Source organism: Microtus ochrogaster, chromosome 7 (genome assembly GCF_000317375.1).
Source record: "Microtus ochrogaster isolate Prairie Vole_2 chromosome 7, MicOch1.0, whole genome shotgun sequence".
NCBI classification, from domain to species: Eukaryota; Metazoa; Chordata; class Mammalia; order Rodentia; family Cricetidae; genus Microtus; species Microtus ochrogaster.
Window position 1 is genome coordinate 71,527,761 of NC_022014.1, and position 15,947 is coordinate 71,543,707.

At 49.7% G+C, this 15,947-nt stretch overlaps 1 protein-coding gene across 2 annotated transcripts; it reads left to right on the forward strand.

The window, feature by feature from the left end:
* Positions 1–294: 294 nt before the first annotated feature.
* Phb (prohibitin) lies at positions 295–13,775 on the forward strand. 2 transcript variants are annotated; one of them, XM_005350623.2, is made up of 7 exons: positions 295–353; positions 1,369–1,483; positions 4,625–4,786; positions 7,997–8,139; positions 8,276–8,392; positions 11,038–11,133; positions 12,659–13,775. In XM_005350623.2, the coding sequence occupies exons 2-7, from the start codon at positions 1,396–1,398 to the stop codon at positions 12,869–12,871; spliced, it is 819 nt and encodes a 272-aa protein (XP_005350680.1). In that variant the 5' UTR covers positions 295–353; positions 1,369–1,395; the 3' UTR covers positions 12,872–13,775. The 2 variants fall into 2 exon arrangements, with proteins under 2 accessions (XP_005350680.1, XP_026636629.1); XM_026780828.1 differs by having other exon boundaries at positions 318–387.
* The last annotated feature ends 2,172 nt before the right edge of the window (positions 13,776–15,947 follow it).

Genomic DNA, 15,947 nt, shown 5'->3' on the forward strand with positions numbered 1-15,947 from the left:
CCGCTGCTCCTCTACTAGCAAGCAGCGCGTAACTAACTAGGCACGTGCACTTATTACCTAGGAACTACCGTCCCCGAAAGGCTTTACGGCAACATCCCATCAGTGACCACCAAACAAAAGAAGGTTTCCTGCTCGGGCCCGCTGCTGCATAACCTTTTGGGAGTTGTAGTTGAACTCAGTAAAGCCACCGGGCCCACGGAAGTTAGTAAACTACGCTTCCCAGAATGCATTGTACTCGCCTCCACCAATTGAAAGGACGGATCTTGAAGAGGGCGGGAGAAAGGGAGGCGCTGCCTGCCGCACGCGCAGTTCACGAGGCTGGGGAATTCATGTGGAGGTCAGAGTGGAGGCAGGTGAGCGTGGTAGGGGTGGTGCAGGCCTCTGTTTGTAAGTCTCTGTAGCCCTCCTTTGCTCTCCTGCGTGCAGTGGGGGCGTGGGATGCATGTGTGGATACGCCTAGTGGAGAAGGGGAAAAAGGTGGAATCCAAAGCAAACCAGGGGTTGTGCAAGGGGAAGGGACAGGAAAAGGAAAAGTCCAGAAGCCAGTAGAAATAGAAGGGACTGGTGTCTCAGTGTCATCGGCGGGGATAGATGTGCGTAGAGAAACGGGATAGACTCGCTGTTGAGGTCTGGAAAAGGGAGGGAGGATTTGAAGAGGGCGACACAGGGGCGGGGCATTAAAAAGTTCAAGGCTGAGTGGTTTCTGGTCTGTCTGCTCTGAGCTCTCTCCCACCCCGCCGCAGCCCCACCTCCAGCCCGTCACTGCTCTGCCTCACTGCACCCCTGCCAGCTCTGGCTTTCCTATTAACCGGTATGGGGAGGAGTTTTACGATGCCTTCTAGAATTCGAGCTCCTCATTCTAACCCTGGTTCTACTACTTAACCTCTCTGTGCACCTCACCGGTAATAATTTTCATAAAGGAACGGAAGGTTGAATAAAACCGTTGGAGACTGCCTAACTTCAATGTTAACAGGCTTTATCCTCTTCGTTTTTGGCATGATCCTTGTAGTACAAGATTTGAGTTGTTTTTTCCAAACCCAAATTGCACAGAATCAACCACACCACACACACACACTCTTGTGGCCTGTTCAGCTAGGGAAGGGGAGCGTGGTTTTCTGTGGTACTAAGTTCTCTGTGGGTACGAAGCATCGTTCCTATGATGAGCCAGGTGCCCTAGACTTTTCTAGGAAAAACACCTGCAGAAGCAAACGTGAGGCTACATTTTGCAAGATGTCCAGTGTTGTTACGGGGTGTTCAGTGAGTGGGTTAGCGCTCACAGGAGTGGATACATGAAGACCTCTTGTATCGGAGAGGGTTTTCCCTGAGGATTTCCTGTCAAGTTGTTTGTTGTTTTTACCCCTTGTTTAGGTGTGAGTGGGTGCAACAGAAGGAATCATGGCTGCCAAAGTGTTTGAGTCCATCGGAAAGTTCGGCCTGGCTTTAGCAGTGGCAGGAGGCGTGGTGAACTCCGCCTTGTATAATGGTGAGGCCCTGAGGGAGGGTGGTTTTTTCTGGATGATTTCTGTTGACCTGCGTAGCCCACTCGGCATCCCTGACGCTAGCAGCTGTCCAAAGGTGTGTGCAGTGAAGGGGGCTTATCCCACGTACTATGGCTGTGTGTTAGCAGAGGCCCTGTCTTCACCTAGGCAGTGGTTCTCAACCTTCCTAACGCTGCCACCCTTGAATACAGTTCCTCATGTTGTGCTGACCCCCCAACCATAAAGTAATTTTCGTTGCTACTTCATAACTGTAATTTTGCTACTTAATAGTGTCACCTTTATTTACATTTGATATGTAACAGAATATGTAAATATCTGTTTTCCAGTGGTTTTAGGTGACCCCTGTGGAAAGGTCGTTTGACCTCCTGAAAGGGCTCAAGGCCCACAGGTTGGGGGCTGATGACTGAGAACCTTTGTCTAACATCTTTGACCCCTTCTGTCCTGTTGCTGGTTGATGTTTTCAGTGATTTGCAGTCTGAAGGGATGTCTATTACCCAGATGCCTCTGCAAAGCAGCACGATCTCATTGGTTCTCTTCTGCACATGGGTGAAATAACTTGACAAAACCTCTCAATTTAGGCCGGGCGATGGTGGCACACGCCTTTAATCCCAGCACTCGGGAGGCAGAGGCAGGCGGATCTCTGTGAATTCGAGACCAGCCTGGTCTACAGAGCTAGTTCCAGGACAGGCTCCAAAAAGCCACAGAGAAACCCTGTCTCCAAAAAAACAAAAAACAACAATAAAAATCTCTCAATTTGAGAGACCTTGTCCTGAGAAAGGTTTTGCTCAGCTAGTTGCAAAGAAAATAATTACTGGGATGTACTGCTGGGCATTTCATAGTGCCCCAGGGCTGGAGCTAGGTTTGCTTTGACCGTCTTTGATGGCCTTATAGGCAAGCCCTTCCTCCTGGTTCACTGCTTTCGTGTTGGTCAGACAGTGGGACTGACTAGTTTTTCTCTTAGGGTTCCCTCCAACTTTGATATTCTTTCAGAACGGCCGCAGATTTCATACACTTCCTGTATGGCTTTTGTTTGGTGTTTTTTTTGGGGGTTTTTTTTGTTTTTTTGGGTTTTTTTTTTGTTTTTTGTTTTTTTTTTTTGTTTTTGCTTTTGAGAGAGAGAAAATCTTAGCCGTGTAGCTCTGGCTGTCCTAGGACACTATGTAGATCAGGGTGGTCTAGAACTCACAGAGATGCACATGTCTCTGCCCTCTGAGCCCTAGAATTAAAGGTGTGCACCTCTATACCCAGCTCAAATGCAGTGGCTTTGAGCAGCTCAGAGCCGCATCCTGCTGGCTTGTTTTTTAAGACAGTGTCTCCTGTAGCCCAGTTTGGCTTTGAACTCCTGAACCTCTCACTCCTGACTCTATGACTTTTTGATAAGTATTACTTTCAGAGTGAAAGTTTTTAGACCAATTCTCAATTCAAATAGGAAAAGAGAAAAAGTAGCTACTTCAGCCAGGGTCTGGTGGCATACTCCTGTAACCCCAGTTCTTGTAAGGCTGAGGTGTGAGCGTCTTGAGTTCCACGCCCACCTGGCTACACAGTGAGACCCTGTCTCAAAAAGTCAAAGAAGAGAGGGAGAGCGAGAGAGAGAGATCTGGGGCTCGTGTGGCACACCTCATGTAGCTTCACCTGTACAATGGACCATTTTTAAATTTCACGCTGAGTCCACGGGACAGCTATTAGATTCTGGGCAAGCTAGCCATAGTGGTGTTTGCTTTTAATCCCAGCACTCTGGAGGCAGAGGCAGGTAGATCTCTGACTGAGTTTGAGACCAGCCTGGTCTACATAGTGAATTCCAGGACAGCCTGAGCTACTTAGTGAGCCTATCTTGAAAAAACAAACAAAAAATCCCACGGAGCTGACACCCCCCCTTATCCCTCCCCCCCCCCCCACGCTGCCAGCACTGGCAGGGAGGTGTGAGACAGAATTGGGAGTTCCAGGCTGATCTGAGCTTTATCTTGAGACCTTATCTCCAAAAGAAAGGACAAAACAGTGGGACCCAACCGGGCGACGGTGGCGCACGCCTTTAATCCCAGCACTCGGGAGGCAGAGGCAGGCGGATCTCAGTGAGTTCGAGACCAGCCTGGTCTACAGAGCTAGTGCCAGGACAGGCTCCAAAGCCACAGAGAAACCCTGTCTCGAAAAACCAAAAAAAAAAAACAAAAAAACAGTGGGAACGTCGACATTTCAGGATTCCCATAGCGAGGACCCTGCTTCTGGGAACAGCTGATTAAATTGGAGCTCATATATGCATGCCATCTAGTGAGAATCTCTTGAGTTATAGAACTCTAGGGAGGCAGTTCCCGGCATTGTGCTGGTGGGAGTTGGGGGTGGGGTAGGATGGTTAATCAGAAACTCGGTGGCCAGTTCTTTAAAGGGGAAGGGGTGCTAAGGAGCAGCCTCGGAGTACCTGGGGAGACCTACAGGGCAGAAAGCGATTGCTCAAGAGGACAGCGGGAAAGGAAACAAGAGAAAGAGACAGGTCTCTAAGTGATTCAGATGTTAATTCAAAGGGAGAAAGGGGCATTGAGATGACTTAGTGGATGAAAGCATGCCCGGCACCTGAGGGACCTGAGGGACTTTTATCCTGTGCTAAGGCAGAAGAACCAGACAGGCTCCACAAAACTGTCTTCTGACGACCACGCATGTGTCATGACGTGCATGTGGACCCCCCCCCCCAAAAAAAAAGGATTGGCAAGATGTCTCAGTGGCTAGACACTTGCCGCCAAGCCTGAAAACTCAGGTTATCAGGCCCCACTTGGTGGAAGGAGAGCACTGACCACTGCAGTTGTTTGTCCTCTGACCTCCACGTGAGCATCATGGCATGCACGTGCACACATACACAAAATAAATAAATTTAAGCCGGGCGGTCGTGGCACACGCCTTTAATCCCAGCACTCGGGAGGCAGAGGCAGGCGGATCTCTGGGAGTTCAAGGCCAGCCTGGTCTACAAGAGCTAGTTCCGGGACAGGCACCAAAGCTACAGAGAAACCCTGTCTCGAAAAACAAAATAAATAAGTAAATAAGTTTTGCAAATTTTAAAGAAGCAAGGATCTTGCAAAGGTAGAATCCTTCCTGCTAGAGTGACAGGGTTTTTCTGACCTGTCATTATTTCTTCCTAGTGGATGCTGGGCACAGAGCTGTCATCTTTGACCGATTCCGTGGAGTACAGGATGTCGTGGTAGGGGAAGGGACTCACTTTCTCATCCCTTGGGTACAGAAACCAATTATCTTTGACTGTCGCTCGCGCCCACGGAATGTACCAGTCATCACTGGTAGCAAAGGTGAGTCTTGCATGTAGCTGATAGAGGAGATGTGGAGGTGTGCTGTGCCGTTCTGTTCATCCCAGAAACATCGGTGGGTTACCCAGATGCAAGAGGTTAAGAATATCTGTGCCAGGTGCAGTGGCGCACAACTTTAATCCCAGCACTGGGGAGGCAGAGGCCGCTAAATCTCTTGAGTTTCAGGATAGCCAAGGCTATACAGAGAAACCCTCTCTCTAAAAATCAAACAAAAAAATGAAACAAAGAAATTTCCTGTGTGGGGAGACCAGGCATAGTGGTTCACACCTTTAATCTTAGCACTCAGGAGGCAGAGGCAGCTGGATCTCTGACTTTAGGCCAGCCTGGTCTACAGAGTGAGTTCTAAGTCAGGCAAGGCTATGTAGAGAGATCCTGTCTTAAAAAAGAATTTCTAGTATGGGAGCAGGCAGGAGTACTTGGGGCATTGGAAGAGAACACACCAAAGTATAATGATTCACGTATGGAAGTACCATGATGTGTGTCTGGGATAGAGCTCAGTTGGTAGAATGCTGGCCTAGCGTGCTTGAGTCCCTGAATTCAGACCAGCACTACATAAACGGGGTAGTGGTGTTTGCCTGTAACCCCAGCACTCCGTAGCAAAGGATCAGAAGTTCAAGGTCATCTATGGCTAAGCTCTGATATTTGAGTTCCTGTTTCAGAAGTAATAGAAGGAAAGAAAATGCCATAATAAAATCTGTTACTCTGAATGCTAACTTGAAAGGTTAATTTAAGGACTAGAGAGATGCTCACTGCCAAGCCTGACAACCTGAGTTCAATTCCCAGGTCCGATATGTAAGAGAAGAGAACTGATTCCTGCCATCTGTCCTTTGACCTCTTCACACACACCCTGGCATATGCCCATACCCCCGTACACATAATACATAGGGAAATAAATAAATGTTAAAGGTTAGCTTTAAAAAAAAAGAGTTCCAGGCTGGTGAATTGAGTCAGTGAGTTAAAGCTCCTGGCACCAAGCCTGCGTTTGATCTCCAAAAACCACGCTGTGGAAGTAGAGAACTGAGTCCTGCAAGCTGTCTTCTGACTCCGCGTGTGTACTGTGCTGCACACACACATACACATGCACGTAAAATAAGTAAGTAAAAAATTTAATTAAAAAATGATTGTAGAGAACTCGTAATGTGATTGTCCTGGAGAGGTGTGTGTGGATTTGTAGACCGAAATATATATTTAAGGTAAACACAGGCAGCAGGATAAATTCAGAGACACATATAAAGGGTTAACCTAAAAGTTTGATACTGGGGACTGGAGACGTGGCTTGGTGGTTAGGAGCACTTGTTGTTCTTACAAAGAGCCTGGGTTCAATTCCCAGTACCCATGTGGTGACCCCAGATCCAGGGGAGCCAACAAGCATGCACATGGTGTTCATACTTACATGCACATGCAGATAAAACATCATACTCATAAAGTAAAATAAGTCTTAGGAAAAATATTTACATGCTGTTCTAACTTTGAGGAAATCTGATTTTTTTTTTTTTTTTCTGCTGTGGTTGACCCTTTCCCATCAGCTTTTGGCACCTGTGTTTTCCTGCCGCGGTTGACCCTTCCCATCAGCTCTTGCTCCCCAGAGTGACTGTCCAAACCCCTGTGACTGATGACTTTCCCTTTGCCTTGCTTTCCACGGTGTCTGCTCCAGCGGGGCAGACCTCCGATTGCTCTCTCACTGGTCGGTCCACGCAGCCCTGCGCTGAGATACCCACTGGATATCTAGTGAGAGCCTGAAATGGTGGTGCGCCCTTACTGTACCCCTCCCAGTCACGGCGCAGGCAGCAAATCACACTCTTGGGAAGAAGGATCCTGTGGGCTGGGTGCGCTGAGCACTGGGTGCCCTCAGGGCTGTTCCCAGCAGATGCTTGCTTCTAGTGCTGTGCCAAGCTTGGTGCTGGCTTGAAGGCTGGAGTTCAGGGGTGACTAAAAAGAGAACTATTGGGACTTCGGTCCTCAAGGCAGGTGTGAAAATAAGCAGCTGGAATCGTAAGAGAAGATGGCCAAGGGTGCATGGAGCACAGAGCTGCCCGGTCTCCCTGTACTGACTCTTGGCTGGAGAACCTGAAGAGTGAGAAGTGAGGAGAGAGGAGGGGGAGTCTGCCCTGCTCCTTTGCAGTGTGCTGGGTCTGGCTTGCCCACGGCAAAGAAAGTGAAATGAGATGGGGTAATGGGGAAGACTAGGTTCGATTTAAAATCCTCCTAAATTCCGCCTTTGGACCCCTTCTGTGTTGTTGCACGGATGTGCTAAGGGTGCAGTGTGTGCCTGCACTTGTTAAAATCGGGCGGCCGACTCCCGAGGTCAGGCTGTGTATATTTGTGAATTCCCCACCCTCTCAGTAGCTGGGTCAGGACTCTATTCGTGGGCGGCCCTTGGTGTTGGTTACTTATGCAGTGTGGCTATGTTTTAGCTCCGCCCAGGCCTGACCTGCCAGGGAACAGTAGGGGCTGTCTCTGGGTGTGTGGATGGGGAGCCTTTTGAATTCACCCTGCCAGGGGCTCGACTACCTTTGTTTAGACTTTATCAGAATTCCTTGCACATTGGTGCACTGTAGTGCGATCTGCCCCCTTCTCTCAGGTGGCAGGAGGTGGGCCCTGACGGAGTGTGGTCCCCTAGCCTTGGTCTGCTGTATATGTTAAGGTGTTCTTCCCACTGATTTCCCCTCCAGTTTCCCCCACCGTTTGTGCTTTCTGCCCGTTCTCACAGACTAGTACTCTCAGTTTGGCTAAGGCGTCATCGGGCTGCACCATTAGTAACCGTCAGAGTGGTACCTCGGCCCAGGTCAGTGGGCTCCGGATGTTGGTCCCAGGTCCAAGTCTCCCAGGCCTGAGGCCTGACTTGCACACACTAGCCCTTGGAAAGGCTCACTCTAGAATTCTGGGTGTTAGCTTGTGTTTTGTCTTAAGGTGTTCACAGTCCCAAACACTCTTCAGTCACACCGTGTGAACTGCTCTCATCAGAGGGCACTCAGGGTGTACTGAAGCCGGTGCATCCCCATCCGCAGTTCCTGAGTCTGCGGTGCCAAGCGCTCTTCTGGGCTCTCTGCTGCAGAACAGACGGAGCCGCCCCTCTCCTCTCTGCTCTAACCGACATTCTGTGTATGGTTTGGAGTGGACTTAGGGTAGGAAGGGCATAGGGAAGTCACCTGTGGTTTTGTGTTTAACTCCCATGTGTTCCCCACTCTTAAGATTTGCAGAACGTCAACATCACACTACGTATCCTCTTCCGGCCGGTGGCCAGCCAGCTCCCTCGTATCTACACCAGCATTGGCGAGGACTATGATGAGCGGGTGCTGCCTTCCATCACTACAGAGATCCTCAAGTCGGTGGTGGTGAGTGAACAGGACCCTCTCTCTCCCCATGCCCAGAGCACAGCCTAGAGCTGGCCAGGTGGCGGTGGGTGGGCGCAGCTGTCTTCTCCTTCCTGGTAACCTGACCTGTGCTCTGTTTGTATTCCCTTGGGGACAGGCTCGCTTTGATGCTGGAGAATTGATCACCCAGCGAGAGCTGGTCTCCCGGCAGGTGAGCGATGACCTCACAGAGAGAGCAGCAACATTTGGGCTCATTCTGGATGATGTGTCCTTGGTAAGATCCTTGGGGAGACTGGGGGGAGGGGCTCCTCTTGCTTAGGTGACAGGCTTTGTTTCTGGGCACACAGGGTTAGGTCTGATGTCCACTTAACTGGTTGTGGGGCGTGAAAACCTACAGGTGCCGGAGGCCATGGCCTTGGTCTGTTTTTTACTGAGCATTCTTTATGCTCCATCTGCCACACACGCTTTCTTATAACCTCTGATAGCTCTGAATGATCCCTAACCTCTGAACTATTTCCCAGGCTCCCTAGAAAGTGATTCCTGATGGCCTCATCGGGCACAGGGAAAGATTGACAGGTCTGGGAGAGGCTGAGTCTTCCTCTCTACAGTAGACCCAGCCTGGCTCCAGGATTCCTCAACACTGAGGACCAGAGCTTAGTTAAGGGGGCCTGGGAACCCCTGGTGAAAGGTGACGGAGCGCAAGTGAGTGGCTGTCCTCCAGGCCTCGTTTCAAGGGGCAGGAGACCTCTCTGAGGTATATGCTGACCTCTTGAGACTTTATATTCTCCATATTAATGTGATGTTGGGTGTTATAACTTGGACAGGAAGCAATATGGGCAATATAGTGTTTCAGACCGAGGTGAAGGGAAGGGGTTGTGTTTCTAGAATCTCTGGGAACAGTCTTGGAGTGATTTGTTCGTGTAGCAAGGCAGAGTGCTTCCTGTTCTGTGGCTGGCCTGGGAAAGGCTGGGCTTCTCTTCAGCATCTGTGCAGCTGTTCAAACAGCCGTTCTCTGGACAAGCTCTGATCCCCCCAGGCATGGCCTCTCTTCCCTCTCCGAAGAGAAGGGCATGTGGCTCCCTCTACTGGCAACCTGCCAGGCTGCAGCCTTGGGCTCTGCCCACTGTACCCCAGGCTCTGCCACTGTTAACACGACCTTGGCTGTGAGATCGCATGGAGTAAAAACCTAAGAGAAACTTGGCATCTTTCTAGACTCTGACCACATACTCCATCCTGGGGAAATGTGGGCTGACCACAAGAAACCACTGCTAAGAGGTGCGAGGAGAAAATTAGATTTCCTGGGGAATTTGCTGCCCTCAGCTGGCCCTCTCAGAGAGAAATTTTATTCTTTAATTACACATTTAGTTTTTCGATTCTTAGGATTGTATTTCCATATCCAGAGTTTGAACAAGAGTACAGAAGAGTTGAGCAGCTGCAGTATAAGACTTAGTTGGAAAAATTCGCCCATGCCTGTAATCCCAACCCTGTCTTGCCATGAGTTCTGGCCCACCTGGGCTACAGAGAAAGGGTCTGTCTCAAAAAAAAAAAAAGCAAAAAAACAGAAACAAACCAAAAGACTTAAGGGTATAATGAGAACAATTCTGAAAGCTTTGGGGCCGGGATTTTCTCTGCTAAACTTTGAGGGCGCTTGTATTTTAAAAAGCAGAGCTTGGGAGTGGAGGAGGAAGTGAAGCAAACTGCATCTGGTATCTAAACCAATGCCTTTCTTCATGTTGTGCCCTTTTTCGGGTTTTCCCCCTAGATTTATTTATCTTTTACTGTGTTTGTGTTTCATCTGCATGTATGTAGGTGTACTACAATATGCATCAAATGCCCCATAGCTGGAGTTACAGATGTTGAGAGTCACTGTGTGGGTGTTAACAAACCTGGGTCCTCTACAAGAGCAGCACATGCTCCTGGTGCAATCTCTCCAGCCCCTGTGCCTTCTTTTATTTATTTATTTATTTATTTATTTATTTATTTATTTATTATACAATATTCTGTCTGTGCATATGCCTGCAGGCCAGAAGAGGGCACCAGACCCCATTACAGATGGTTGTGAGCCACCATGTGGTTGCTGGGAATTGAACTCAGGACGTTTGGAAGAGCAGGCAATGCTCTTAACCTCTGAGCCATCTCTCCAGCCCTGTGCCTTCTTTTTTCAAAAGAAAGTTGGGTGCAGTGTCTTGCTCTAGGCTAGCCCTTAGGAGCATCGAGTTCTGGTCCTGTTCTGTACTGTCTTTAGAGACAGTCACGTCAGCCAAATGTCCCAGCTATTTATGTGATGAGGAAGGTCTGTAGATTGTCTGACCTAAGCTGTCACCCTGGCCAATGGCTTTACCTGCTCTTCCTTTAAAACCTTTACCAGACCTAGTGTGTTGGGGTTGCCATTATTTGCACACCACCGGTTTCTGTCTTCCTGTCGAGGAGTGGACGTGCTGTGAGAAGGAAGTGGACTGGTTAATCCATAAGCAGAGAGCATCAGGCTCTCGCGTCCCTGGGAACCAGCTGGAGCCTGTGCTCTCAGGGGCTCAGTTTTCCTTCTGCTTCCCCCCACCCAAGTCTTGGAACAGGGCATCAAAAGATGTTGGAAGTGCAATAGTCATTCATGGGGGTCTTGGAACCCACAAGTCTCCTCTAGGGAAGTGATTGATTGAGTAGATCCTTCTGGTGTCCATGGGCCCCATCAAAAGCCCCAGGTGCCCACAGTGAGTGTGACAAAATTCTGTGTAGGCACAATTTGAGCAGTTAAGAATATAGAGGTGTGAATGAGGGATCAAGATGGAAGAGCATCTCCCTGTGCCTCCAGCTGCTTGCTAGAGCCATTCCTGGCCTCTTTCTTCGAGTGGCCAGGGAGGCCTCCGAGCAATGCTGTCTAAGCAATTACTGCTTCAGCTTGTACTCACTTTCTCCCCATAGACACATCTGACCTTCGGGAAGGAGTTCACAGAAGCAGTGGAAGCCAAACAGGTGGCTCAGCAGGAAGCGGAGAGGGCCAGATTTGTGGTGGAAAAGGTGAGTGTTCAACCAGATGGCGGGAGCAGTTTTCCCCTTCTCCTGTGCTCGGCTTCCCCATCTGCTGGGTGGCCTAGAAATTCGTCATCTGTCATCTGTCTGGATAACCAGAAAGTTGAGGAACCTTACTCCCACAATCAGTTCCAGAGGCTTTGAGGGCCATCAGGGATATGGGGTTATGCTTCTAAATCACGGAAGGGTCACTCTTTTCCTGTTCACCCAAGATCAAAAACCCTCTCCTACACATAAAAAATGTTACTCCTGGACTCTTTGCAGTTTCATTGAGGAATTACTTTTACACCGTGGTTACATAGTGAAACTGACAGCAGAGAAGATCAAACATGCCAGATGTGCTATCGGTTCCTGGGGGGTTCTGTGGCTGAATCCATCCAGATGTTTGAGAGAGGAGTAGAACACAATGTGTTTGCGCAGTATCCCAGTATCCTGTTCTTCCTGGTGTATGTAAAGGCTGTTTGCTCCCTGTCTCTCCCCACGGCTAGTTTTCCTAATCTAAGGATGTTTAATTCTTAAACTCGAGAAGAGGGACTCAGTTATAGGAATCGTAAACCCTGAGTGGGCAGGAATGTGCTTTACTTTGTGTCTACTGTGATTCCAGAGCCTGTCAGGTGTAGCACCACCTGGTGATGTTGGATACATAGGAAACATTTGTTGAACAGTTAGCTTAACATTTTGAATTGGGTGTTAGCTTGGTGAAGGGTGCTTCACTAGCGTGTGCTGTGTGCTGGATTCTGTCCAGCACCAATACGGAGGACAGGAAGGAAGACTGTTGATCTCGGTGTCTTAAGGACAAATTCCCCTCCCACACTCTGAAAGTCATATATCCTGATAGATGTCATTCTGTTGGTATTGGTACAGTGAGCCAAGGTCATCTTTGGGTGCCGGTTGAGAAGTCAGTGTTTTCCACAGGTGACTTCAAGGTGACTCACGGGAGCACACTGTGCTGTGGAGCTCTTCTGGGTGCTTAGTTCATTTGCAGCGCTAGGGGTCAACCCCAGGGCTTTGCATAGGCTGGGAGAGTGCTGTGTCGCTGAGCTGCAACTCAGCCCAACTCTGCTAGGGTGGTTTTGGTTTTGGTTTTTTTTCTGCAACCCTGGCTGGCTTAAAATGGCCTATGTAAAGCAGGCTGACCTCAAGCTTGGTCCTCCAGTCTGTCCCTACCACCTTAACGCTGCTAGATTACAGTTAGTCACTACACCTGGATGTTCTGGCTGGTGGAAGTCATTTTGACCTGGCATCAGAGGGAAAGATGGGCCTGAGGATTGATTCCAACTTCCCTTTTCTATTTTCCATGGCTTTGCATCAAAGTAGGAATGACCACGTCTGTACAGCTAAGCGAAGTGTGTCCTACAATGACAAGTGGGCCTAAAGGGAAAGAGAAGGGCCGGGTGGACAGTATTGACTCCATCACAAGGGAAGGATTCTTCCAGAGTGCCTTGAGGACTCTGAGGGTGCCTGACACACAATGCTATCCTGTAATCCCGGGCCCTCTACCCCTCTCTTACAGGCTGAGCAGCAGAAGAAGGCAGCCATCATCTCTGCTGAGGGCGACTCCAAGGCAGCCGAGCTGATCGCCAACTCCCTGGCCACGGCAGGCGATGGCCTGATTGAGCTGCGGAAGCTGGAAGCAGCTGAGGACATTGCTTACCAGCTCTCTCGCTCTCGGAACATCACCTACCTGCCAGCGGGGCAGTCGGTGCTACTCCAGCTTCCCCAGTGAGGCCCCCTGCTTGCACCTTCTCAGGCCAACCAGGCCATGGCCTCCATCATTCTGAACACACTTTCCTTCTGCCCCACCCCAGAAATCACTGTGAAATTCCATGATTGGCTTAACGTGAAGGAAATAAAAGCAGAATCACTTCAGATCTGTAATTACCAAATGAAACTTTTGTTGTTCCGCTTTTTTATCCACTTTCATATACAGAATTGCCAAGCGCTTATGCAGACCGGCTTTGCGCCTTTGGAGCCTGCCGGCCTCCCACCGTAGGCGCTGACAGTTGGCAGAAGACAGGCAGAGCAGTGTGTGATGGATAGGCGCACAGCTGGCGGCTTGGGTAGACCTAGAGCCTCCATCCTGTTGTATATTGAAGATCTGAGGACGTTGGCACACACAGTTGAACCAGAAAGGCAAGCCCTCAGTTTTTCCAGCCATTTGAACCTGCACGGACACAGCTGGGGAAGGCCAGAGGAAGTGGTCTATCTTAACCATAAGGCCCATTCCCTCTGACTGTGACTAGTGGAAGCAGGTGTGTGCGAACAGGGCTTGGAGCGAGGAATCCGCCCAGCAAGGTGGGTGGGCCTAGTTGTGCTGCCCCTGTCAGAGCCCAAACACCGGGATGGACTTGGAGTAGCACAAGAGGCCTGGACTGAGATGTGAGTCCTGCTGAAGACTTCCTTTCCACTCCCTACATTGGTCCTCTCCAATGCCCAATGGGATTGCAGCTTGAAGGATTGCATCCTGCGGGGCTGAGCACACCTGCCAAGGACATGTGCATCTGCCTTCCTGCTCCCTCTAAAAGATTGCCCTTCCTTCCCAAGGGTTGTGGGGCCAGTGCTCCGAAGGAAGCAATCAAGGGAAGAAAACACAATGTAAGCTGCTGTCAATAAATGACACCCAGACCTTCCAGCTGCCTTCGGGGTTTGTTTTCAATTTGTGCGAGCGAGCAAGAGGATCAGAACAGAGTGTCCCAACAGTTGCTTGCGTGTGCACGTTTATATCACCAGATGGGAAGGAATATCGAGCAAGACAGAAAATGCCTAGTGGTGTGTGTTGGGTCCCACCCCATTCTGAAGCGAGCCTTGCTACCAAACCTCGGGTGAGTTTGTCATGAGATGAATTTGTAGGAGGTGAGACGGGCAAGAGGTTAGTTGTCTTCTGTATTTTAGTATTACTACAAACAGGGTTGCTCTGCCCACAACTCTGGACGCTGCTCCCCAGGATGGATGCAGTTGGTATCAGATGCCCACAGCCACGCCCACATCTAGACATCAGGTGGCTTGAAGCAGTGGGTTATTTTGCTTCGCTTTCACTCGTGGGATTGGCAGTGCCTTGACATCCGAGGTTACCAAATGCATGCATTCAGGTCGTGGAGAGAGCTGATGTAGGACCGAGAGGTGAACACTACCAACCACCCGCCTCGTGTTTCTAGGAACAAGGTGGGAACCGCTTCCCTTCTACCTCCTGACCTTACAGACAGGCCCTTAGGAAGACTCAAGTTCCTGTCTGACCTGGACCCTCCAATTCCTCTCCCACCGGACCAGGCTGAACAGTTGGACAGATTTGGGGTGGAGCTAAAGGATGGCATCTCCCAACACTACTCTTCATACACCCTTCCCTAGGCCTATGCAGAATCTGGTCTCTTACCTCCCAAGGAACACAGATGTTATGGGTTCCTGGCCCTCAAACCTGACACTAAAGTTTCCATCTCGCTGGTCACCTGGGTGTCCCTTGCGATCCCAGACCTCCTCTCCCCTCTTGCCTGTCCATTTGCTTGAGAGACCGAGAGGCCTGCGAATGATGGGGTGCCTGACTCAGGCACACTGAAGACTGCAGCAAAAAGCCTGATTCCTAATAAGTTCCAGACCAGCATCCACGCTACAGCCTTCCTCTTTTCCTGCCATTTATTACTTTGGACACCCTTGGGAGGAGGAGGCAGGAGGCTCCTCTCCCTCAGGCCCTTTCAAGGACCCTTGTGTTTCCTGCATTTGGCAGGAGATTGGGTTTCATCTCCAGGTGTCCGGGAGCCCTGAGTTGTAAAGTTGCCTGTTGGTTGTGCCTGGGTCCCTTCTGCCTCAGGTCAGCCTGTGATGTGGCAGGCAGGCTGGTCCCCTACTGGCTTTGCTGTCAGCTTCCCTATCGTGGGTGGCAGAGGTGCTTCCTAGTGGCAACTTTGGGGCCTCTCTCTGCGGCCACTTCCGCAGAGTGATTCTTTCCACAAATGTTCAAGAGCTGTTAAGTGGCTTCTTAGCCCCTTAATGGCCTCTGGGTTTGTGAGACTGTCACAATGGGCCTTTATCAACGCCATTCTCCCAGCCTGGGATGGAAAGCCATGTCCTGGCCTGGCCAGGAAAGGGAGAGAACAGGAAGTGGCTTCCTCTCTGTTGGCTCCATGGAAGATGAATAGTTTCGTTGTTCAGGCTCAAAGGCTTGCATGCTCAGACAGTGTACCCTGGACAGGGAAGGGAATGAAAACCTTAAGGGCTTGCCATTTTTCTCACTTCTGAGAATTTGACAGATTCATGGTGAGGGGGTAGCCATTCCTGTGTGGGTTTCTGTTAAAAGAGAGAGAGAGATAGACTTTCAGATAGATATTGATTAGCAAATGACATTATTCGTTATTTTTTTTCTTTTTTTTTAATATTTATTTGTTTATTATGTATACAGTATTCTTCCTGCAGACCTCATTACAGATGGTTGTGAGCCACCATGTGGTTGCTGGGAATTGAACTCAGGACCTTTGGAAGAGCAGGCAATGCTCTTAACCACGGAGCCATCTCTCCAGCCCATTATTCGTTATTTTTAAACTTTATTTATTGATTTGTTTATTTGGAGGCAGGCTTTCGTGTAGCACAGGCTAGCCTGGCTCTTCGGATCCTTCTGCCTCTACCCTGAGTTCTAGGGTTACACACACGCCATGCCACCATGCACAGTTTGCAAATGCTATGCAGTTCTAGTAGGGCCTCCCAGCAACAGCAAGGGGAGCAATGCAATTAGGACCTCCCTCTGACCTTTGCCATCTGTCACTAATTTGGGGTAAAGCCACTATCTCCAATAGGAATTAACCTGGGTAAGGTCA